A 25,463-nucleotide genomic window follows, 5' to 3' on the forward strand; every position below is an offset into this window, starting at 1 on the left:
GGAAGAGAAAAAATTATATGAATTTTCTACATAATTATTAGTAGACTATAAAATCGATTAAGTAAGCCTTTGAAACCCCTAAATTGTCAAAATTTCACTTTCGAGACCTTGTAATTGAAGCTCGACCACGCCCACTTTGCTTTCGTCGGGGAAATCTGACCCCTCGTCGGGGCATCGGCCCCCATCGGGGACCTAGGCCCCTCCGCCGGGCAAATCCTGGCGCCAGCCCTGGCGCCAGTTGAAAATGCAGAATAGTAAAATTTCTACATTAAAACAATATTCAGAAAAAATTACCTTTGTTAAACTTACCTTGATAAAAAGAAGTACAAATGTCCTAAACACTTTGTTTTATACAACATTAACTGTGCACCTAAACAAACCATTGCGTAGGCAAATAAAAACATAACAATTGGTAAAGTTCCAAAAAATATATTTTTTCGCTCCATTTCAGTTATATCATATGTACTTGTCAGTGGTTCCCATCTGGAAATAAACATAACTACATCATTAAAAGATGAGCACTTGATGAGGTAAATGTGGTCATGCGACGCCTATGAACATGATTATGACGATGAGGATTATGATAATGATGATGGTGATGATTATGCTGATGATGATGATGATAATGATGATGAAGACGATGATGATTATGAAGATTAAACTTTATTTTTTTAACACCACCACCAACATGTTTGTGTATTAAATCAACACAATTGCTATGTCCATCAAAGCCAAGTTTACTAATTAATATAATTCTTCTTAGGATCATTAGGATTTGTGTAAACAGTTGATTATCTTACCTAATGGCTGCCCGGATTATTGATACGAACGGTGCAACGACAAACGGCTTACAATACGAAGACTGAATCCATATAAAATCATGCAGAGGTTCTATGAAAATATAGAGAAAGAAAAAATGTGTTCAAATTGTTCGGAAACATAGTAACATACGGGTAATTATCCAAGCCAATTAAATTTCAAAGAAAGGTTTGTTTTAATTAATTATTTTACTGCACAGAATACTAAATTTAGAACCAGTATCAATCTTGTTCAGAAACACAAACATCAGACACACACCCAACCCACACGCCTTATCAAAGACTATCAAATTTTATTTGACAAAAACATGTGACATGCCTAAATATGGTCATGATGACATCATGTCATTGCCATATATAGGCACATCATGATTATATACAGTATAGTCATACAACAGTTTTTTGATAGTCTGGAAAATCAAAGGTTAAGACTTGATGCTCCATAAATAACGCATGACTGTTTAATAGGGAGTCGAGTTGATTATGGTAGAAACACTTGAGCATTCGTAAATCAGAGAGTGAGCATTATAAGCCTAACACATACTACACGTATCTCCTCGTCAATCTGGCCCTATGTTGCCAAATTGTTATTGTCTGTAAGTTAAATTATTTACCAGTTATGTGGAGCCTAACTTTTATGTAGGACCAGCACGGACCAATAAGTTTAGTTTCATGAAAATACTGTAACAGGAATCGCAAAATTTAGGTTGAAATGCAAATATTCCAGACATTACTAAATAGATACCGTAACTATTGTATATAGCAAACAATAATAAAACATTGGTAAATGTGTTGACAATAACATTAATGGATATTCGTTTATAACGACATCGGCAAATTGGGGTATATAAAAATACAAAATTCCATAAAAGTAGGAAAAATAAGGTTCCACTTAGGCTTTAGTAATTTTTTTTAAGGTTCACTTACCATTTGTCCGGAGTTGTTTGAGTTGATAAGAGAGAACGAGAATAACTATGACTGTGATGAAGCAGGGGAGACATGTGGAGTGAAATCTAACAAGCTGTAAAAAATAATGCCGTTCGGTAAATTGTTTAATTTAGATAGTTAATTTTATGTCTATATTGTATTTGTTCACTGTTGAAATTAATCATTTTTCTCTTTCAAATCGTATCTATCTATGTCAGGTTCTTTAAATTATATTGATATATTTACACAATCCAGTGATTGGTATTTGAGATCTGTAGTAAATTACTCCATGGAATAAATATCAAATTAGATGGGTTTTTATACACCTTTTGGAGAACCACCCAACAGCAATTTTACTTTTGTGACAATACTGTCATGTTTTAATATTAATTTTCACGTTTGTCTCTGTGTCTCTCTTTGTATATTATATGTATATTTTAATAACAAAATAAATGAAATTGTATGGTCGAGTACTGAAAAATCGGTCAATATAGCCACCATTGCATTCTGGATATATACGGATTTTTACCATATGGAATTCAGCTGTATATTATTATTTCTTTTTTGACATTGTTTATGATTTATATTTTATTTGTTAGTTGTTATGCTGAATGGTTGGTGAGTGCTGCCAAAAATATGACGTTTTCTTTCTTATAATAGGTGGCTATGGGAGGGGTGGGGGGTTGTTTGGCCAGAACGAGTCAGATGTAGATTTTTTCAACGATTAGTGCACGATTCCTTATTTTGGAGTATAGAGGGCGTAGTTTGGCAAGATTATGTTATTCTATTAATATTACAATTTGCGAAATTCAACACCCTTGACTAAGTACTGTAAGCCTATTGAAAATTTTAGTCTACACATCCATATTAGATAATGTATCAAAATAATTCACTTTTTATTCAGTCTTCTAAAAAGTTTATATTGGGCGCACTGGGCGTCGATGGAGCAGCGAATCATGATTTATGACGTCCCTAGTTTTTTGAGAAGCTAATGATTCGTTGACGTCATCCGAAGAATCAGCGAGTCAATACAATAACATATTTAATGGATAACACTATTGTAACAGCGGCACACGTTAGACAATACCAAACGGTCCATCCAAAATATATTTAATCAAAAAGCAATAAAAATGTAATCATTAATTAAACAAACGAATTAAAACACCGGTACTGATATTTCGTAGACGCAATCTAAGTAAACAGAGATTGAATTGTACATATAAACTACAAAAACTAAAATACTTGCACTGTCTTCATTTAATCAAAATTGAAACGCTAATTATGGTAAGATTTGTCGTTCCTTTTTAATTATTATTCGTGAGTAGCAACAAATTACAGTTCTACACCATCACATTTCTCAAGCTGAAGAAAGAAACTTCCGTGGATTTATAGCAACAGAACTTCCCTGTCATCAACGTTCTACCCTAGTAAAACATTCAGTATTAAATGGTTCTACACTTGTTAAATAAAATGGTTAAGCATACATAATATACATTTTCTAAAATCCATCAACGTCTTTTAACGCCCATTGTATTAATATGAGGTGCTGTAATCACAACATTGTGTGCTTGGGATGATGCGTAGCTAATTGATTGTGCAAACTCATTTGCCGATGATGTATACACAGGATTTATCCCTTGTACATATGCAGAGTTAGCCCTTTTTGGAAAATAATTTATTTCCCGTTTAAGAGTTACAGCAGATTTTGACTTATTTCTTCGTTGACGAATTCTAGATTCGTTTAACTGACGACTAGCTTCCATGGTCTCTTCAATAGAACCATGTAACAAATTTAATCTTGAGTCATGTTTACTACTGTTAGAAGTATTATTGGGTTTTTTAATTCTATGCATCTCTGTCAACTCTTCTTCATGTGGGTTTTCAGAGTCTCTCCGTTGTGTGGTGGATAACTTCATTGTTTTATCTGTCAAGGCAAACGAGACCCGTTTTTCATTCCTCGGTAAATGTAGGCCTGCACTATCGCCTGGTTTTGTTCCGATCTTCGAATTGTCACTGAGTAAACCGTCATCACCTTGCGGGTCTTCAGAATTGACAAAATTTACAGCTGTATTCAAATCTTTTTCAACACTTGGTCGATTTGCAAGTGGCGCAAAATCATAATTGTCAATCTCCGGAAAGAATGCATGTAAGCTCTGGATACTTAAACGGCGGCCATTTCCAGTGCTAGCACTACTTTGCGCACTTGTTCTTCTCGTGTTTCGAATACTTGGAAAGTATTGTTCCAAGTAAGATTCACCATCGTCAGTAGCTGTATCTACCTCGTCTTCTTTAGGAAACATATCTCTGTCTCTCGCCTCTTCATTTGCTAGTTGGCGCTCCAACTCCTTCTGAACTTCTTTCCTAAACATTCGTCTAGAACGGTCTTTCTCTCGTTGATCTTTCTCAGACCAAACTTTCCGATGAGGCAGATAATCATAGTAGCTTATATGACGAGAAGATCGTGGTATTCCTGGCAATGCCAAGGGTTTTTTGTGCGATTTCAAAGTCGAATATGCTTTAGAGATGATACTAGAATCCTGCCGCCTCAGGAGTAAAGAGTTATCAAAGCGATATGATTTGGCCATTCCAGAAACGTCAGAATACTCTTTAAACATCGTTCTACTCACGCATTTCGAAATAAGAATAAACTCAGGAAAGGATACTCTTGGGATAGGTTAGAAAGATAATTACTTGTAGCAAGAAAGTTTAATATTACTATTTTATTAACAGCATTTCGCTGAATTGGTGATGTTTAACATAACTAAAACTGCCAATATTCGCCCATCTAATACTTCTTGTTAACTTGTTCCGTCTTGCGACATACGCTTTCCACAATTTCTTTCATTTGTTTTTTGTTCAAGACAGGATGATTTGTTATAGTGTTCGTGCTCACATGTCGTTGATAACACAGTACATCCTCAAATCATCTACTGACATAGTTCACAAATTCCGTAATGTGTGGGTTATTACATAAATGCCACTAGATAGGGCCTATGCGATATATTTTATAAAACAGCAATTGAAAAAGTCATTCATACAAAAACAAACGTCCAATGTGAACACAATAACGACAGTAGATGTTTGCTTAATCACTAATTTCTCAATGTTTGAGATCGAGATTCAGATTCAGATAAAACTATAACTGTTCACCAACAACGCTGCTATCACTGTTATCTTTTGTAAGTAGCAAATTAAGGATACATTCTCCTCCTATATTTCCAATTCGTCAAACGGTGAAGAGGTTATAAATGTTACAGCATCATTCTCTCCTTCTTTTAGCTTTGAAAAAGAAATTTAGGCTAGAATTCTTTTAACTAATATCCTTAAGTTGCCGAGGAACAATCAATTCAATTTGAGTAAACAATAGAACCATATTTTACAATTGGTGGATACAAGTTTAAGGCTCTCACTATGTCTGAAATTTCACATTGGCCGATGAACAATATCGAGTCAAGGAAGATTGACAAAAACGTAGAATGCCATAGATAATGTTCTCTTAAATTACTTTTGCTCAAAATACGATTGTTGGACACTTCGATAAATACTATCGCACATGTTGGTGCTCAGGTTCCAAAATAAATCCCTTTTTTTCTCTCTCTTTCGATTAGAAACCACCTAAATTATCTCACTTTAGTTCTGAGAAATTATATCAGACATCGACAGATTCGCACTGCCAAAAACACAATGTCATTAGATACAGTTTTCTTTTCTCTTCTTTCGCTTTAGATTGTCAACATATCATTAGCTCTCATGAATCGATGTCCTGAAATCAGCTCAAATGCCGAAATATTAGATACCAAGAAGTAACTAAGTATTAATGAAACCTTGAGCGACATAAATTTAACACATACTCCTGGAGGTGAATCAATAATGAAGACACCGTATCTAAGAAACCGGAATCGGATTCGTCTGGAACGCCAGATACTCTTGTAGACTTAATATCAGGTAGCCGCATAAAATAAACAATACAAAATGTCATAGTTGAAAGTAAACATAGACTTGTTTTTAATTTAAATACATACCATAAAATATAGTATGTTTAAAGTATAGCTTAGTGTTTAGTCTAATAATGTTTTTCGCACTTTAGTTACCTATAATACACAATATGTATTTTAAAAGGATTAAAATAGGACACTATACTTATTAACAAAGAAAAAAAAAATAAATCGATTGATATGCGTTATAATTGTTTTAAATGCAATCCCCTTGGATATTTAATGTGCCCTTGGATACTTAAGCAGTTTACATAATACCACAAGATACTCAATATCTTGTCAACACAATTTCCGCCCAAAGTTACATCATTATTGATTTGGGAAGTTTGAAAATCTTAAAATTTCAGACAACAAACTATATACACTGAGTGATTAAAATTTACTTGCGTGCAAGGGCTCGTACAGCAATTGTTAGATAATCATCCAAATACTTTTTTTTTTTAATAAAATGTGTAGGCTTGCATCTTTTGAGGAATAACATTTTTAAAAAGAGACAACCTTTAGAAGAAAACCAATTGAAAAGAAAAATAATTATCCAATGATAAAAAAGACAATGGAATAGGTTGCCAATAATTATAATTTTAAAAACCTTGAAGATACATTACAATGTAGGATTAATATGAGCCCGTTATTCGAAAGCTATCAACGTACTTAACATATACAGAATAAGCAATCAAATACTATTTTTTAAAGTTTCTCGTTTGGTCACCACATACGGTAATACTTAAACAAGTAAATTTCATAACTAAAATCGGATCGCTTTCACAGTCATACGAATAGGGTAATCGGCAAAATTTGATGTTTAGTGGTACAGTATGTACTTCATAATACTGTAGAACTACCTGTTGTTCAAAAATGTCGAGTCATTTAACCATTCATTTACCTTTGCTTGAATGGGTATATACAATCACACCCATGCACTGCCCAAATGTCAATAATGTCTGAAGCTTAATTTGAGAAGCACTATGCTTCAATGAATAATCATTTATTTGAACATGTACTTTTATAACAGTGGCACACGTCGAGTGACGGTGCGTTCAAAAGAAACAACAAAAAATCCAAATTAACTAGACAATGCAATTGAATAGATAAATAGCTAGTTATTAATACAAGAAGAAATACTAATCGTAGTGACAATTCAAGATAAAATATTAAATACTAAAATATTTGACAAAAACCCTAAAGGTAAAAAATGTTATTAATGTATTAGAAATTTACTACAAATTTTACATTTGAATTTTCATAAAGTTTGGAAGTTAAATGTTGTGTTAAAATCATTAAACAAATGGCAAACTTTAAGCACAGTGATTGCTAAAATCTACAATGCTTATTAACCTACATGCATGTTGTCAACAGAATTAAATGAATTAAAGGCGTGTATGTCACAATGTAACTATAATATTGTAAACCTAGATAAAAACAAGCCCACCCAACATTGTCCACCCCACAGCTCATCCCACTTTAACAATGATATAGTCCAATTTGGGTGGTACTGGGTGATTTTTGTCTGATTTTCTATGAAGCCTGATAATACGGGACAGTGAAGAAAGCTCATTATCTAAATCCAGTGATCCGAATCGAGGTTTAATTGTCCGAGGAATATCCTTACACAATCGGCATAACCACAAGTTAGAAAGTATAGGGAACCAAGTAAGATTGAAAGTACTAATAATAATCACGGCAGCTAATTTAGTTATGCCGAGATTTTCACGATTTAATCAGAGGTTATACTCGTACCCCCTCGTACGATTCATTTAAAAATTGAAACTACACTGTTTTGGGGACTTTTAACAAGGACTCGCGAATGTTTCAGTGACGAGGATTATGGCAGTATTTTAATAATACTATGTCATTGCATTGGTGAGTTGAACCATTACAAAATTACACGTAGTTGGAATTGTATTTGAGTACAGAGTGACGTATACAGTATTTCTAAAATTGACATCATCGCTGGGAGCTTCGCATTAACGAGGATAGAATGGGTCTTGCAGGAAAGTGCAACGGGGACTAAAGTCAAAAAGTGCATTTTTTTAAACATAATTTCTATAGAAATTGTTTAAATTAAGCTTCAGAATAGAGTAAAAGGGAACGGGAATCTGTTAGTGTTTGGACCCCGCTGGGTGTTTGCTGGCTTTCCGATCCCTGTCATTGTGGATCAGGCAGGTAGCCTCCCTGCCCCACGGCCACTTTTGGTGGCCCTAGAAGCTCGTAATATTAATAATACCAATAACAATAACATTAAAAGTAATAATAATTCATGCTCACAATCAAACAAAACTAATTTCTGGATCTACATAATAAGTATGTTCTTGTTGAAGCGTTTTATTCAAGCGATATGGTAGAATAGCAACAATTTTGTGTGTAAAAATACTATAATACAACAGATATACCTAAGGCACACAAATAATTGCAGAATCCTGAAAAGTGTTCATGTCCTCATTGTAATTGTATATCTATGTATTAACTGACTGAATATAATATAAACATAAAATTATGCTCCAATAACACATGGCGAATTGTCTACATTGTATTGGAATCGTAATAATGAACGTCCTCAAAACGAATTACAGTATTTGATCAACAGTTCATTACATATCATCGATTGGAAATAATGGTCACCAAGAGGAAGCTGAAAAAATTAATCTTGTTACTGATAATAAACTTAATAATATGGATGTTACTTGGATCTTGGATTGGATTAAGAGGTACGTCTGAGGAGAAAGCCATCTCTTAGTTTTATTAGCGCATGTGTATATCGAAGGTCAATCTAACCCAATAAGCCAAATCGTAGTTAGAACGTATCCAAGGTCAATCGATATAGACGTATGATGTGTGTACGGTGCTGTGTGTAAGGTCAATTGATACGCATGCTCGTATCAACTGACCTTGATACGGGCATGCACGGTTCTAACTACAAAGTGGCTTACATTACTCACATTCACATACAGAATATCTATTACAGCATTTTACGTACATTCATTTATATTGTTCTGTGATAGGCTGAAACTTCGTGAAGATTTATTTAACACAAAATTACCTTAAAATGCAACGTTCATATATTATTTGTCTATTAAATGTCATATAATATGCTAATAGCTGTTATTATGTTTTACTTATGATTTATTTCATTATTATTCTATTATAATGCAGTAGCATAATAATATAATTCGTAGCATAATAATATAATTCATAATATACATACATATACAGTAACTTATAGAATAGGTTTACTTTAACATTATGTCTAACTAAATGGATATATTTATTAAACACTAACTATTATACCCTTTGTACCACGTGATATAAAATTGAATCTGGGAAAAACATCAATCAGTGAGAAACGTATTGACCCCACCAGGTCTCAAATCCAAAATTTTCCAATAGCAATTAGGTTGCACTACCTTAAATGAGATATGATACAAGTTGATATACTTCTTTTGTCTTTTGTTCGCTCTCCAATTTGAGAGCTAATTTTCGACGTAAAAACTGACAATAATTAATTGTTTAACATAAACAAACATACACACAACATCGATTTTGTCGACTGACCTTGTTACGGACATGCTACGAATTGGAAGAAGAAACCGAAAGGTCCACTGATTAATCTCAGATAAGAAAGTATAATACATACTCCAAATATTGAAATAAACGCCATCATGTTGGGATTCAATATTTCAACATTAATTATGTCATCATCAGGAATGGAAGATGAACTGTACGCAAATTATAATATTATATTATCACAGATGGAGGTGTAACTTTTAGATACCAAGATTTATGAATAAGTTAAATATAAAATTTACATATGAAAATATAATATTTATGCTCCAAGATTACCATTTCTGATACTTTTAATTATTTTAGGGAAACAGAATAATGATGAGACAGCTGTTCAGAAACTTTCTGAAAAAGTCTACAAACAGAAGCAATTAAAAGTTATTCCCCAGATGAATCCATTAATGCCAGATTTAGAAGAAACGGCAGCAAAAAAGTCTTCTAATTCTAAAGAGAATCAGGTAAATTATTACTGTCTTACTAATTACTAACAATAAGCCTATGGTTATAATGAATCATGTAATTAATTTTATTGAGTGCCTAGAACAAATGAAATAGATTTAATAAAATTTAACTGTCTATGGGAAAGGCAACTGAAAGCCTTTGTTTGCTATATTTATATCTGGATCTGCATTAATTATACTATTATTGAGTGTGGTTACCTGTTACCTGTCGGGCCATCTGCTTTCAGCAGTTCGACGACCATGGATGTACATCCCTCTCTATCTTCGCAGCCCTTTTTACACATTCTCCATACTTCATCCTTGTCTACTCCTTGATGTTGCTCATCCGGCTTGTTCATGACATTCTTCTCCCTATTTTACTTTCTAATTCTCCTTCCAAAAGATTTTTCTGAAATACATTTTTTTCTTATGATGTGACCAAAGTACTTTATTTTTCTTTCCTTATTGCCAGTAAAATTTGTCAAGTTGTCTGTGCTAATCTTTGAACCTTTTTGTTTCATTTCTTTTCTTTTCATGATATTTTGCCATTGCAGCGGTGTTAGTCCAGGTTACAGATACATATAGCAAGGCAGACCAAATATAGCATCTTGAAATTATTTGCCTTGTGTGCATAATATTCCTTAATTCAAGAGTTGCAGCCATCTTCTCATAATCCACCAAACATCAACCTTCTTTTTAATTTCCTCTTCATTTCTTCCATCTTCCATGATTGAATATCCTAAATAAATCCTCTTCACCTGTTCAATTTGTTTCCCATCAGTAATAAAATTCAGTGTGGTTATACGTAAAATATCCAGCAAATTTTTAACGCATATCTGTGCTTCATTTTTTATAATATGTATTCACCCCCCTTTCTGTCAGATTTCTCTTCTGTGGCATTTCAATTATATATTACTATTGCATTTTAACACTTAAACACAGAAGCTCGCACATACATTTTATTTTATAAGAATAATAATGATGAAGATGATAATGATGGTGATGATGACGATGATGATGATGATGATGATAATAATAATTTTCGTTACACTCCTCCGGAGAACATCTGGCCATCGTACGATTTTAAATCTGTTGATGTTATTGTCCTTGAACTATAACATAGACCTAGCCTAGAGGAGGTTTTGTGAATTATACTTACTATTGATTTCTTTTTTACTTTTTACTTTTTTTAACTATACTGTTTTTTAAACCTTCACAGAAAACAGATGTGATATCTGTGAAATGGCTGACTAAAATGGAGGAGAGGATGGAACAAAGGAGGAATACCATAGCAGGAGTCTGTGCGTCAAAGGACTTAAGTCAAGGACTGAAAGAAATAATCTGGCATAAAAAGAAGAGACTCTGGTTCATGATAGTTAGTGACACTTATCGACTAATGTATGCATACGTTTCTAAAGTCGGCTCAACTAACTGGAAAAGTGCGTTTCTTGTACTGAAAGGAAAATATGCTAAAGTAGAAGATGTTCCGGGGAAAAAAGCTCACGATCCATCTTTGAGGAAACTTAGTCAGTACTCACCTTTAGAAATTGAGTTTCGCTTGCGAAATTATACAAAATTTCTTTTTGTTCGCCATCCTTTTGCCAGAGTGTTGTCCGCGTACCGCAGCAAACTAGAGCGAAAGACCGGTTCTTTTAGAAAATCGTATGGCAAAGTGATCATGGAGCGATTCCATCCAGAAGCAATGCCAAAACAAATTAAATCAGGTTCTAATGTATCTTTTAACGATTTTGTAAAATATCTTTCTGACCGACGGACTAAAAGGTTTGACGGTCACTGGCAGGTTATCAGTAATATCGTGTTCCCATGTGATATACAATACGACTACATAGGAAAGCTAGAAAGTTCTCACGATGATTCGGAATACATATTGAAGAAAGCTAAAGTTGATCATTTAATCCACTTTAAAACTACATCAGTTGATTCTTTAAAGAGCCACGAAAGTTCTGTGTTCAAACAATATTATCAGAACATATCAGAAATCGAGCGCGAAAAACTTTACAAGGTTTATGAGAATGACTTTCAACTGTTTGGATACGATCGAGACGACTTGCAAGAGTATTGAAAAAAAAGCAACCGTTCTTTAAATACTTAACATTCAAATAAAGACATTTAGAAATGATAATTATAATATAGAATCTTTCCACTTGTTTTTATAAATGTAATATAACTTTCATTTTCGCTTGATTTGTCTCTGTTGGCTTGTGCTAAGTAATTTTATTAACAATTAAGTTTTTTTAAATTTATTCAGAGATTTATCTCTGCAATAAACTGTTTTATGTACAAAGTGTTTTTTTATATAATAAAGATACCAAGATATAAGAACATGATATTATCATTAACAAAACAATTGATATTGATAGTTACAGAACTACATGATTTATGTAATAATCAAAGTTTGAAAAAAGTCACCTTGCAGACTCAATAACTTAAGCTTCGTTAGTCATTAAGTCAAGTCACATTTATAAAACATTAACAATAACTCATAAAAAAACAGAAATCACACAAGAGACAGGAAGATGGCCAAGAGACTACATAAAGTCCAAAAGGTCAGTCTTTGTAGCCCTTTTTAACATTTTGAATATGAATAATATAATTACTCAAATCAATACCATAATCATTGTCATCTTACGGCTGACAAACAAAATGCAGTTCACATTTCACATGGCGTTGGAAATACTGTACCTAGAAATCATAACACCTTACCTGGCCAAATCCTTCTTGATGAGAATATTGGACACTAAGTCGATACTGGCATTTTGGATTTATGTGCACAAACAACTCCGACTTTCGCTCATCATCTGCTGGTCGACCATTTATTAGTTTCAGCGATATTTCATTGTTTTCTTCAGCTGGTTGAACTGAATATGAATCTTCCGAACTCCAAGGAACGTGAAAATGCAGTGTACTGTTTAGATCTAGGAGAAATTGATAATTATTTTATTTAATTGATTTAAATAATTAATTTATTTTAGAAAAAAACTTTTATAAATTTAATCAAACAATTTATTGCTTATTTAAAAAAAAAGATATGATATTCACATCTAACTAGCACAGATCGAAACAGTACAGTTTTCGTAAACATTTCACCAATCAATATAAATGTAGCAAAGGTTGCAAGCTTTGCATGATATATTCTGTATTCTATATGACCAGGGAAAAAAAGTACTTTGGGCCACCTAGGGGTCGGAGTCGGTGCCTTTGTTCAGACCTGCCTGTTGGACCTGCCTGTCGCCAAATTTCTAGATCCATCACTGGCGCTATATAAAGCCTATGAAATAAATATATATATAACAGTTGGAAACTTATATTAAACTCACTATTATCTATTGCACTATCACATGAGAGGACTTCTAAGTTGGCCTTGTAGGCAACTCCTGGTGTGTAGATCTCATCCAAGTAAACTCGGTGGAAGCTGCTGCCCTCTACAGTTTCATTCAGGCAAATCTGTGGAGCTGAGAAAGATCATACAATATAAGCAACAAGTTTCTGCATGGAGCATCAATGTGGAGGCATACTGTAGATAGTTGTATTTCCAAATAAATTTCAAATTTTAAGCAAATTGTAAATGCAACAATATTGCATTTGCTGGAATTTCACATTATTAATATACTACAAACATTTGTTTATTAAAATTTCAATTACTTGTCTTTTAATGATATTTATGTTTACAAAAAAACAAATTAAAAAATGTTATTAGTTATTAAATTTAATAATCTTTCTGTGATTTGGCCACATTTTGTTATTGAACAATATACGCATGTTAAACAATTATGAATTATATGTCTATTTAGTGCCAACCACTACACATGACACCCTTGGCACTTTAATAAATTTTCTATTAGCTATGAAGTAACAAAGTTTCCAGCTCTTGAAGTCTCAACAATTAGAAAAAAAACAGATACTTGATTACCTTTCGATCATAGAAAAAGATATTTCAGACCTATTTATTATCACATACAATAAATATATTTTTATCATAGTAATAATATAGGAAAAAACTTATCACCATTTTCATTGATAATTATGTGATCGAAAATCCTTATGCATTTTCATTGAGACAGCTAGTTATATTTAAATTACTGTATACTGTTTTAAATTATATCGTTGTAGGTGACTGCCTGAATGATAGAAACAGAAATTATATACCTATTTGTTATCAAATTGAATATATTTTTATTAATAGTAAAAATAACTCAAAATATATAACACCATATTAAAAGTGAAATCAATCATGCTTTTGAATATATATTTAAATTATACTGTTTTAGGTGACCGTCTGAATTATAGAAACAGAAATTGTATATCTATTTATTATCAAATCCAATAAACTTTTATAATAAATCAAAACCAATATATTTTATAATAAATCAAAATATATTTATACACCATATTAAAAGACAAAATCAATCATGCTTTTGGATATTTAAATTATATTGTTGTAGGCAGCTGTTTAATATAATAGAAACAGAAATTGTATATCTATTTATTATCAAATCCAACATATTTTTATTAATAGTTATAATAAATCAAAATATATTTATACACCATATTCAATGATGAAATCAATAATATATTTTTTAATTATATTGTTGTAGGCGACTGTTTAAAATAATGTGAAGAGAATTCACCAAGAGTGCAGCTGCATATGAGAAAATATATTGCCTACAAATCGCCTCTTAAGCCCTTTTCACACTATGCCTAAATATGGACATTATGACCATATATAGGTGCATCATGACTATATATGGGCATACAAGATATTTTTGTCAAAGTAAATTAGATAGTCTAGCTGGAGAGGGTTGCAGAAGGTACTGTGATTTCATGCCCATCAGTCACACGAGGAAGCCATTGAGCCACATATTTTGGAATTGAATTCAGTAAAATGTTATAGAATTCAGATCAGTTTATTAGGTAATTACAGGTCTCCCTCTAATGAATGACCCCTCCAATTAAAAGACCACTTTTCTGTGGTCCCAAATCAACAAATCTTTTATCTTTATTATTCTAATTAGAAACCAAAGCTGCTAAGGTCCCAAAAGTAGTCTTTATTGGAAGGACACCTGTTTCACAAAATGGAAACAATATTAAAATATACTACCATCCAAATAAAGTACAATAGTTCTCACCTAATGAAAAGAAACCAGGCAAGAGGCACTGAACAGCATACGTTTCACTATTATAAAGCTCAGCGGATACAAAGGCCTAGAGCAAAAAAAAAATGTAGATTATTTTTAATATAATAATTATAATAATAATAATTCCATACAAGAGTCCTATAATAATAAATTAATAATAATTGAAGCCAATCTAGATAAAGATTTACATTTATTATTTACTTTTAATGTTTTCAATTTTTCTAAGCCAATGGCAGGTAGCCTGTTTGTACCTACTTATCCAAGCATTCATAAGCGTAATAAAGCTTTACCTTTCCAACAATGGTGTTACAACATTACAACACTATTGATCCCTACTCTATTATAGTACAGTAAAAATGAATTACCTTTACCTTTTTACCCTTTGGTACTTGAAGAACAAGGTACATAGCATCTTTTAAGCCGATGGTAGCCAACAGTATCTTCTTCATACCCATGTTCCTAGGTGGCAGCATTTGGTTATATGATTTCAGGCTGATTGCTTCGGTGCATCGATCCTTATCAACCTTCACGCAGACAGACACCCAATCCAAGCTTTGTATGTTCCCAACCGCAATGAAATGGTCCGCTTCCTCTATGGTATCTTTTAGCGGAAAGAGGTAGTGAATTGTTTCCTTGGCAACAGGGCCATCAAGTTGTAAAACACCATCATCGACAACTTTGAACTTATCGCTTGCTACCGAAAAACAAAAAACGATATTGATATTACCAATTATAACTTTAAGATGAAAAATTAAATTGAAAAAAGTTGGCTTTCTGCACTTTGAAGCCCATGTATATTCCTCTTATACAAAGATCCATTTACTGTACATATTCTTCCTCTGTGGTGGAGGTGGTTTGACACAATCGAAATGGTTTGGTTTCCCAAACCTCGAGGTCAGGGTTGTAGGGTTTCAATCCTTCACTGTGCATTTTGCTTGTGTCCTTGAGCAAGTCACTTTATCTACATTGCTTCAGTCTACCCAGCTGTATCAATGGGTACTGGCAAGTACGCTTGGCGTAACCTACGGTTGATCAGTGCCCCATCCAGAGGGAGCATCAAGATCTCATCCGCTTCACTCTACTTGAAACTGGGCATAAACTCCAGCCCGCATGAGCGCCGTAGCTTGGACGGGATTTACTATTCCCCCTCTGCAGATGACATAGTGGGGGCTTCAAGAGGGAGATTCTTCAGCATCGTCTGCTCCAAATTTAAGTACTCGAATTGTACGTACATACAGTATATTGTTTTGTAATAATATATTCTAAAGACTTTGCTCCATGACATGAACATGAAAAACACAGGGGTAGGGGGACACAATGAGAAGGCCACAAGCAATGGCATAAGTCCCAAGTGGATTCTATGCATATATATTTTTTACTGCACCTTTAAATTGAATATTCTTGTCTGTGCCTTGATAATTGTTATTGCTTGACAAATGCTTCTTGAGCATCTTCATTCGTTGAGCAGGTTCAGATGATATCTACCGGAAAAAATTAACCAAAATTAGTACCAGTAACATCGAGAGGGCTACAGTTGGGGCAAGGGCTCGGGCCAAAAAATTGTCTTCCTGTGATGCTTAGTAATGAACATACAGTACATCATTCCGTGCAAAGTTGGGCGGCTCATAGCCCTTGTTCTACCCTTTGCTTCATGAATCATGTTTCTGTTATGGGTGGAAAACAATGATAATTATGTTTATCTTCAGAATTCAAAGTAATAATACTAAAAATATCTTTATTCTTTATTCATGTTTAAACTTAACTAAATAGAAAGTAAAAAGTTGTTTTTCAGTACAATCATGTCCTTAAACTAATTTAGGACTTAAATCTATCAAAAATACACATTAAAACTTAATTAAGAGTAAAAACATAGGCATACTAGTAACATATACATGTAGTTACATACTTGATCATGTTAATGAAATGTAATTCAATAAATAAATAATAACTGTAGACTGTACCTGTTTTGTCTTCTTGTCAACCATATCAAACATAGCTCTTTTGGTTGCCAGAACTAATTCCTTACACCTGTTGGCAATAAAAAGATAGAAAATGCATGAAGAATGATTGTAAATCCAACATACAATGCTATTTTAATCACAACTTAACCAAATAAAGTTCATTAATCACATTCTTGTCCTCTTCCCAAAAGTTAATTCAATTTAAATTGCAGTAATATTTAATGGAGTTTGACATCGTTGTAAGGTGAAATAATTTATGATTTCTAACAATTTATATTGTTTAAGTTAACTTCGAAAAATTCAGAAAAAGCTGCTGTTGTTTATAAATTTGTAGTGTAAAAGAGGAAAAAATGCAAAAGCCACTCAAATAAATTTATTGGCGGCTTTAGGCCTACGTTTTGATCTAGCATCAACCGTAATAATTACAAAAACAAATCTCCAAGATGAAAAGACTAATAACCCCGGGGCATAATTCTTTGTGACAAAATTTGTAAAAAAAGTCAAATATACTCACCATTTTAATTAATTAGACATCAAGAATATGTGGTATATAAAATTTAATATGCCATTTGGTTTGCACAAAAACAAACATGAAATCTATATTGAAAATCCGACAATAGATTTTTGTTTTCATCACTAATGAAATCAAGAGGCTCCATTCTCACATAAAATAAAATATTTATAGAGTATTAAACTCAGGCCACACTATCAAATTATATGTGACAAATCTGTGTGATGTGCCCATATTATGGGCATAATGACATCATATTACCCCCAAATATGGGCATATTACCCCCAAATATGGGCATATCACAGTTATTTGTCTCATAAAATTTGATAGTGTTCAAAGAGCATTGCAAACTTTATTTGCAGTAGATACTAATAACAAAGAGTATAATAGAATAAGAGAGCCGACTACACTCATTGAGAGCGTAAACAAACGATATGCCATATGCAGCCAGTGTAGGATGCCCCCTGCAAATGGATTACCCAGAAATGTACCGCGCGTTGTTTGTTCATTTGTACTTTTCTTTTCCACATGATACAATACATTTGTAGAGGGCAGTAGATTTCCTTTTTTTTTCTTTATCATCACACCATCGAAGCAGGCGCACTTCATGTGAACTCGTACATAGTGGGCACACTCCATAAGGACGATGACGACTTCCATCGTAACTAGGGGGGTGATGCATTTACAAATGGGAGTACGCTCTCTCGTTCTATTTATACTCTTTGCTAATAACTAGTGACTAGGTGCCAATGCCAGATTTAAAATAATATTGGTAAGTACCATACAACACAGAGGTGGTCAGTAGACAGCCAAACATTTGGAATCGCACTTGTGACTACCGACAGACTACGACTTGAATGGAAGACATCGGCCAATGTTGTTAGACCAGATCGGACTAAGTTGTCACGGAAACCACCTCCAACAGACACAAGCACAACATCTTCCAGGCTGCTGCTGTTCCAGTGCTCCCTCCAGAACTATAAAATTAGAAGTGGTCAAATTGGATGAGCAGTTAAATATGGCCTTATATAAAAATAAATAGCTATTAACTATTATTCCTGTTGTTGTTGATGATAAAGATGGTGTTGATGGTGATAATATAATAATGATAATGATGAGGTTGGTTATGATGATGATGTTGATGTTGATATTAATAATAATGATGATGTTGATTATAATGAGAATAATGATGATGAGAATGTTGATGATGATGATGATGATGATGATGATGATGATGATGATGAAGCGAATGATGATGATGAAGCGAATGATGATGATGAAGAGAATGATGATGATGATGATGATGATGATGAGAATAATGATGATGATGAAGAGAATGATGATGATGATGATGATGATGATGATGATAATGATGACAATGGTGATGATGATAGATTATAATGGACTCTTGACGATAATGAGATGAAGATGATGGTGATAATGACGATTATTATTAATTATTATAATGATGATGATCATGATAATAATAATAATGACTTTAATGATGATACTGTAGTTTATAGTTCATAGATTTTATGGGCCATTCTGATTATTATTGGCCTGCAAAAAATTAGAGTACAGTACTACACCAAGATAGAAAATATATTTTTATGTTTAAAATAGACAGTAAGAAGCAATTTGAGACTTGAAATTTTCATTAACACATGCTTTTGTGTACTCAGTGCAATCCTTCAGGAAATGTTTAGTACAAGAACACACTACCATCTGCTTTTTGTAAATTCTATTGATATCCTCTTTATTCAAAATGGTGAACTTTGGGTTCAAATGCATTCTATTCACAATCAAAACAAAAACATAAACCAAACTGCAAACATATGCATCACAGAATGATTTACAATGATATTTAATACAAAATACTTGAAAGGAAAGAAAAAGGTTAACCTGGACATCAATAAAAATAAATTATTCTACTTTACAATGAATTAACAGTGCGATGGAATGGAACGAATTAATTATAGAACCTTTTGTACTGCATTATGAAACCCCAAGTTGTCTAATACATCAGAGCCACTGATAACTACTATAGAGTTGATGAATTCATATTTTTCATTATAGATACTACATTACTTTGTCATTATTCTCAAGGCATAGATCATCAATTATATAACGATCTGCCTTATTGGATTACGTGTCTCGTTAACTAAACATCGTTCATTTTGGAAGTCAGACTTTTATAATCTTCTAACAAAATATTTGAAAGAAAAGAAAGGGGTGAACCTGGACATCAATAAAAAAATTTAAAAAAAATTTACTCTACTTTACAATGAATTAACAGTGCGATGGAATGGAACGAATGAATTATAGAACCTTTTGTACTGCATTATGAAACCCCAAGTTTTCTAATACATCAGAACTACTATAGAGTTGATGAATTCATACTTTTCATTATTGATACTACATTACTTTGTCATTATTCTCAAGGCATAGATCATCAATTATATAACGATCTGCCTTATTGGATTACGTGTCTCGTTAACTAAACAATGTACATTTTGGAGGTCAGACTTTTATAACCTTCTAATATAATAAAAAATACTGTTTTTGTGTTTTCATGTTGAACTGCAGTGGCAAAATTTCTAACCAGGTGTAGAATAACTTAAGCCTGGTTCTCACAAGAGCCCTAGTATCCGGATCGGGAGCTAACTGTTAGCGCTAACCGTTAACACCTGCGTGAGAACGCCTGATCGGTTAGCGCTAACTGTTAGCGGTATCCGGATACCGCTAAGGGTTAGCAAGTGCTATCGGTTAGCAAGTGAGCATGTTTTTATCATCAACCAATCACAATTTTCAGTTTCTTATTGGCCAGTGATTCAATCATCATATTTTTAGTATCCGGATCGGGATTTTCTCGTATGGAGGTACGGCAGCTAACGGTTAGCAGGATCTGGATCCTGCTAACCGTTAGCAGCCGTGTGAGAACATAGCCTATGATTAGTGATTAAAATGGCTAAAACTCAGAAGCTTCTTTCACCAACAATAGAAAATGCAAAGACCCCATTCTTCAGTCTGCCTCTATATAGGTCCTCAATTTCCACTTTGGGCAACACAAACCTTTTTGGCCTAATATATAGCGAGTCAACTCTTTTTTCATTATAAAAATGAAACTTGCACTTTGCAGGAATAAAGCCTGAAGCTCTGTCCACACTATCAAATTTTCTTCGAAAAAAAACTATTTTATGCCCATATATAGTCATGATGTGCCCATATATAATCATGATGTGCCTATATATGGTCATGATGTGCCTATATATGGTCATGATGTGCCCATATATAGTCATGATGTGCCCATATATAGTCATGATGTGACTATATATGGTCATGATGTGCCCATATATAGTCATGATGTGCCCATATATAGTCATGATATGTCTATATATGGTCATGATATGATGTCATCATGACCATATTTAGGCATTTTAAATAAAATTTGATATTCTGGACAAAGATTTAGCCTACATTAATTGTTTACAATACACAAGTATATTTTTGTAAAATTTATATGATGGATAAATAATAAATAAACTGATGAGTACCTTATTTACAGATAATTGAAACTTATCCAGATCCTTATCGGCTTTGACCACAGGGCTGTCATGAGGTGTAGCCTGGGTAATGATAGTGCTTACAAGCTTTGGGTTGAAATTGGGCGTCAAAAACAGCGCCCTGGCAACCAATCCACCCTATAATAAAAAGCAGTAAACATATTTTCTAACATTAAATATGGTAAAGGTCGAAACTAGAAACTCTTTGCTCACAGGCTGGAATGCCTGTCTCTCTTTCCTTGGCGCTTGTGTCAGACTGTGCAAGGCTGTTGGGGGGTGGGGTTCGCCACTCCTCCCGCATTGCAGTCTGTTTTACCTTCTCTAGCATATGGAATGGTACCCAATTTATACACCTCGGTGGAGAGAGACATACTTAAATAAAGTGTCTTGCCTAAGGACATAAGCAACTTGCACACCAAATAAGAATTTATAATGTCAATCAATCAATCAATCAACTGATATATTAATAATTAAGATATCAATCAATCATAATATTAATCAATAAAAATACAGTATCAACCAATCAAATCGAATAAATATTTTTGTTTTTGAGGGAACAAATTCTCTATCAATCAATCTACAGTATCAATCAATCAATCAATCAATCAATCAAGGTACCAATCAATCAAGATGTATATTTAAATATTTTAATTTATAGTTTATATTTTTAACCACCATTGTACAAGCCTGTCATTGATTTATAAATACTTTGTATTTAATAATAATATTAAACTTTTATTAAACAAAGTATAACATTGTAACCTTACTAAATTTATTATTATTATTGTTAATATATATTGTACCTAAGCATTCTATAATATAATCCTGCTTCTTTTGTGTATTACCTTTGCATTTTTTTAAACCATGAATTTTCCTAGACGGCACTCTATAAATGTCTTAAACATTGAACAGAACTTACCATTGAATGACCAACTATAATAACATTTGTTGGTGGGTTCTTTAAGTGTTGATACAAGCTTAGTATATGTTCAATACAATGGGCTACATATTCTGAAAAATAATAAAACCCAGATTAAGCTTAAAACTATATATGAATCATAATTTAAAATATATTAAATTAAATAGAAATATTTGTGTTTAAAAAAAGGAACATACTTTACTATAAAACATAATTCTTTGCTTGCTGGAAAGAATTAAAAAAAATTTAAAAGTAAAGTAAAAAGTAAATTTAATAATTTAATAAATTTTAAAAAATAAAATAAATAAAACAAATAAAATAAATGAAATAAATAAAACAAATTAAAAAATGAAATAGATAACATAAATCAAATAAATAATAATAATATTATCAAATATTATTTATTTAATAATATTAAATAAATAAATATGTAAGCATAATTCCCCCACCTGTTTGATCTTGTAGGAATCCGCCATACATCCCGGCCAGCTCTCCATCAAGATCCACCGAAAAATAGTTAAAATGAAAGCTGTATCGTGCTGCTTTACGCAGAGCCACTGAGCCAAGTGAACGCACTGTTGTTAACGAAATCAAATGTCAATATTACAATTAAACAATCATTATTACTGAATGTAAAGCCCACACTAAGGGGACCAGACAGATATGAATAACAAGATAACAAATTTGAAAAGTATAATCCTACTACTTCAAGTTACAATCCTGAATTGATGTGCAATTAAAAAAATCAATAATGTAATTTAGTTTGAGCCAATGGTCTAATTAAGGTACCTGAACTATTGTGTAGAAAAAAAATTGTTTTGATTTTATTATCCTACCATTTATTATACCAGCTTATTGAAAAGATATATTTTTCTAGGTTGGAACATTTCTGAAATGCTATTAACAAGGTAAATTTATCATTTCAATATTATTATTATTATTGTTAAAATCTATTTTTAAGCTATTAAGATTAGCATGCATCCCAAGTACAACAATTAATAATCATGTATTGAAAAACAGACAGCACATTATCCCAAGATATTTAATATATACCTATGGACATACGGTAAACAAAGGCTGAAATTTATCCTTCATTCTGGCGAAGCATGTGTTATTTTTTCTTGAGTAAACCTGGTACATACAGTATTACCACTTTTATACTTATTTTTCTACATGCTACCACCAAAGCTAAACAATTTTTACTTATACTGAAATAGTTTGGCACAGAACTAATATCATGAATGAAAATATTACACAAAAAAACAGGTTAATTGGATCATAAAATATATCTTAATTGAACTGAAAATACAGTACCTTGCTTGTAACTTCCTGCATTTCCTGGTATAAATAGAACTGGCACACCCTTAAGTTTCATATTCCTACAACAACAAATATTTTATATCATAATGACATATCATAATGTACCATATTCAAGGATATATTATATAATATCATACTGTATTATGACTTTTCAATGTCTATGAAGATTTATTGTACAATATATTTATAGAGAGTGTGTCTTCCAGCTTATTCTGAATGGTCAGCTAATAGTCAGAGGCCCTCTTAAATAAATCAAATAATGTGATTGCTTTATAAACTTAGACTCATTAAAAAGCTTAGGGAGGGGATATGTTTTAGTTTCAGAGAAAAAAAGAATCCTGTGGTGTAGTCACAGGATTTGAACCCTAGACCCTGGGAATAGAAGGCAAGACCTCTTAAAGATGCTATTGGAATAATGATATTCTTATTCAAAATTATATTTTTATTAAAAATAGGTATTAAGAACAATAATTTATTAAAAATTTTGGAACAAAAATATGGAACAAAAATTATGATAAAATAGTTATTACTATATTAAAAATAATTACAAAACATGGTAATTCTGGAGTGGGAAGATAGGTTTAAATTTGTAGACAATTTATCAATATTTCAGAATGTTCATCAGTATTTGGTACAAACATATGTAGGTAGGTAAATTGCATTGGGAATTCAACTGGTAGTTGTGAAACATTTTAGGCTTTATTCAGTACCAGCAGATTTTATGACCTGTGATTTAAGCCTAGATTACAGGGGGTTAATGTGATGGCTGTTGTGGTAATTACCTCCATAATGGCTATATGTCTATGCATTACTATTCAATGTGATTCCTCTAGTGATTAATATAATATTAGTCTAACTTTTATGCACTTAAATTACTAAGTAAACAGAGAGCAAATTTGAACAGAGATTATGAGGGTCACCCTGAATGAAGATCAAGTTGACTTAGCATTAGGCACACATACTGTATTTGCACAGTAACCTGGCCTAAAGAAACCACCATTGGTTGCTAATATAAGCAAATTAAAACCTGTCTGTACCACGACGGTATTGGAGGAGCTAATATATAGCTTTGGAAATTCAGTATTACAGCAAATGCAGTTATTTAAATGTTAGATCCTAGAGCACATATAATAATAATAATAATAATTATAATAACAATAATAATAATAATAACAATAATAATAATAATAATAATATGCGCTAAGTCAGACTTAAGGGGAATATCTTTTGTGTTATTTTCCCCTTAACGTCGGTTTTTCGGAAAATAAGGGCCTATTTTCCAAGCAAATTTTGTCAAAAATTAGGCTTTGAACTAATCTTAACATATAACTAATGCAGTTACGATTCTGCTGACCATTTTTCCTAGCAATTTACCGCGAAAACTTGAGCTAGTTTTTGAGGTATCATCCGTGCAATTAAAATACTTTACATTATAGTATTGTACAGGAGATTATCCCCAGGGCCCTAGATAATTGCTTTGTTTAGTTTATGTGAAATACAAGAATAAACAATGATTATTATTTTTCTTATCATTTTTAGGATATTATTTTTAGCATACCTAGATTGTTGAGCATACTCTCCTTCTCCATACAGGTATAATGAGTAGCGTGGGAAGGCAACTTTGACCTCATTCTTCATCCCAGGTACAGGCTTGATGGGAAAGATAGGAAAACCAAATTTGCGTTAATATCTGTACCCCGTACTAGGCTAGGCCTAGCTAGGAGCTCCTCAGTTAATTAACATTAGTTACAAGCGTTTTCTGGGTATTGTTTAAATTCCAAAAAAAATCCCAAATTCTCCCATATAACTCAGTGAATTATTTATTCAAAAATCACACTGCCACAGTAGGCCTTGTCAAAAAAAAATTAACAAACTGCCTATGTCTAATCAGGAACTGGGATTGGCCATAATATAATATTTTTATAGTCCAATGCAATGAAGGCTAGGCCCATGTCTGGACCACGTTAAACATTGACCGGGAGGGCACACAGCACATCCTCCTCGGCGCGGCTGGCACTGAAAAATGATTGCACTGTGACTGTGGGCAAGGTTACCTGGGCCTAGCGAAAGGCCTAAATTAATACAAAATTTCTCCAACAAATTAGCCTAGAAAATTAATGAAACTCACCAGATATACTGGATTTTGAAACATGTATGTCATTGAACAGTTATTTTGCTCAACGTTAACCAGAACATCATATACACCCCATGTAAACAAAGAGAGGAGAAAAGCACATAACAGCTTATTGTGCGCTGCCATCTTGAATGAGAAGGTTGCCAATGTGTTTCTCAACT

The 25,463-nt window shown here is 32.7% G+C and overlaps 3 protein-coding genes across 5 annotated transcripts in view; 1 reads left to right on the forward strand and 2 right to left on the reverse strand.

The window, feature by feature from the left end:
* The window catches only part of LOC117109768 (GPI inositol-deacylase-like), a 31,657-nt gene extending 6,194 nt beyond the window's left edge, over positions 1-25,463 (reverse strand). Inside the window, exons 1-16 of the mRNA XM_033252181.1 lie at positions 25,297-25,463; positions 24,727-24,818; positions 23,163-23,227; positions 22,298-22,423; positions 21,849-21,940; positions 20,921-21,067; positions 18,147-18,343; positions 16,856-16,922; positions 16,279-16,375; positions 15,266-15,588; positions 14,886-14,961; positions 13,077-13,211; positions 12,463-12,674; positions 1,746-1,839; positions 801-891; positions 310-483 (exon numbers count right to left, since the gene is read on the reverse strand). Of these exons, the coding sequence (XP_033108072.1) occupies positions 310-483; positions 801-891; positions 1,746-1,839; positions 12,463-12,674; positions 13,077-13,211; positions 14,886-14,961; positions 15,266-15,588; positions 16,279-16,375; positions 16,856-16,922; positions 18,147-18,343; positions 20,921-21,067; positions 21,849-21,940; positions 22,298-22,423; positions 23,163-23,227; positions 24,727-24,818; positions 25,297-25,428 (2,120 nt within the window). The 5' untranslated portion in view covers positions 25,429-25,463. The remainder of the gene's footprint in view (positions 1-309; positions 484-800; positions 892-1,745; positions 1,840-12,462; positions 12,675-13,076; positions 13,212-14,885; positions 14,962-15,265; positions 15,589-16,278; positions 16,376-16,855; positions 16,923-18,146; positions 18,344-20,920; positions 21,068-21,848; positions 21,941-22,297; positions 22,424-23,162; positions 23,228-24,726; positions 24,819-25,296) is intronic.
* On the reverse strand, positions 2,985-5,676 carry LOC117109772. The gene has a single exon (XM_033252187.1). The coding sequence runs from the start codon at positions 4,358-4,360 to the stop codon at positions 3,254-3,256; it is 1,107 nt and encodes a 368-aa protein (XP_033108078.1). The 5' UTR covers positions 4,361-5,676; the 3' UTR covers positions 2,985-3,253.
* On the forward strand, positions 6,962-11,930 carry LOC117109771 (carbohydrate sulfotransferase 11-like). Of its 3 annotated transcripts, none has more exons than XM_033252184.1 (4): positions 6,962-7,600; positions 8,311-8,445; positions 9,605-9,756; positions 10,958-11,930. In XM_033252184.1, the coding sequence occupies exons 2-4, from the start codon at positions 8,352-8,354 to the stop codon at positions 11,819-11,821; spliced, it is 1,110 nt and encodes a 369-aa protein (XP_033108075.1). In that variant the 5' UTR covers positions 6,962-7,600; positions 8,311-8,351; the 3' UTR covers positions 11,822-11,930. The 3 variants fall into 3 exon arrangements, with proteins under 3 accessions (XP_033108075.1, XP_033108077.1, XP_033108074.1); XM_033252183.1 differs by having other exon boundaries at positions 7,253-7,600; positions 8,325-8,445; XM_033252186.1 differs by lacking the exon at positions 8,311-8,445.

Source organism: Anneissia japonica, unplaced genomic scaffold (assembly GCF_011630105.1).
Source record: "Anneissia japonica isolate Jap-2015-1 unplaced genomic scaffold, ASM1163010v1 scaffold334_len275345_cov169, whole genome shotgun sequence".
Taxonomy (NCBI): Eukaryota; Metazoa; Echinodermata; class Crinoidea; order Comatulida; family Comatulidae; genus Anneissia; species Anneissia japonica.

Excerpts from the sequence above, each read along its gene's own strand:
- LOC117109772 (XM_033252187.1), bottom strand. The coding sequence starts at position 4,360 with ATGTTTAAAGAGTATTCTGACGTTTCTGGAATGGCCAAATCATATCGC.
- LOC117109771 (XM_033252184.1), top strand. The coding sequence starts at position 8,352 with ATGGTCACCAAGAGGAAGCTGAAAAAATTAATCTTGTTACTGATAATA. Across the intron at positions 8,446-9,604 it reads ATCTTGGATTGGATTAAGAG|GGAAACAGAATAATGATGAG; the intron begins GTACGTCTGAGG and ends TAATTATTTTAG. Across the intron at positions 9,757-10,957 it reads CTAATTCTAAAGAGAATCAG|AAAACAGATGTGATATCTGT; the intron begins GTAAATTATTAC and ends AAACCTTCACAG.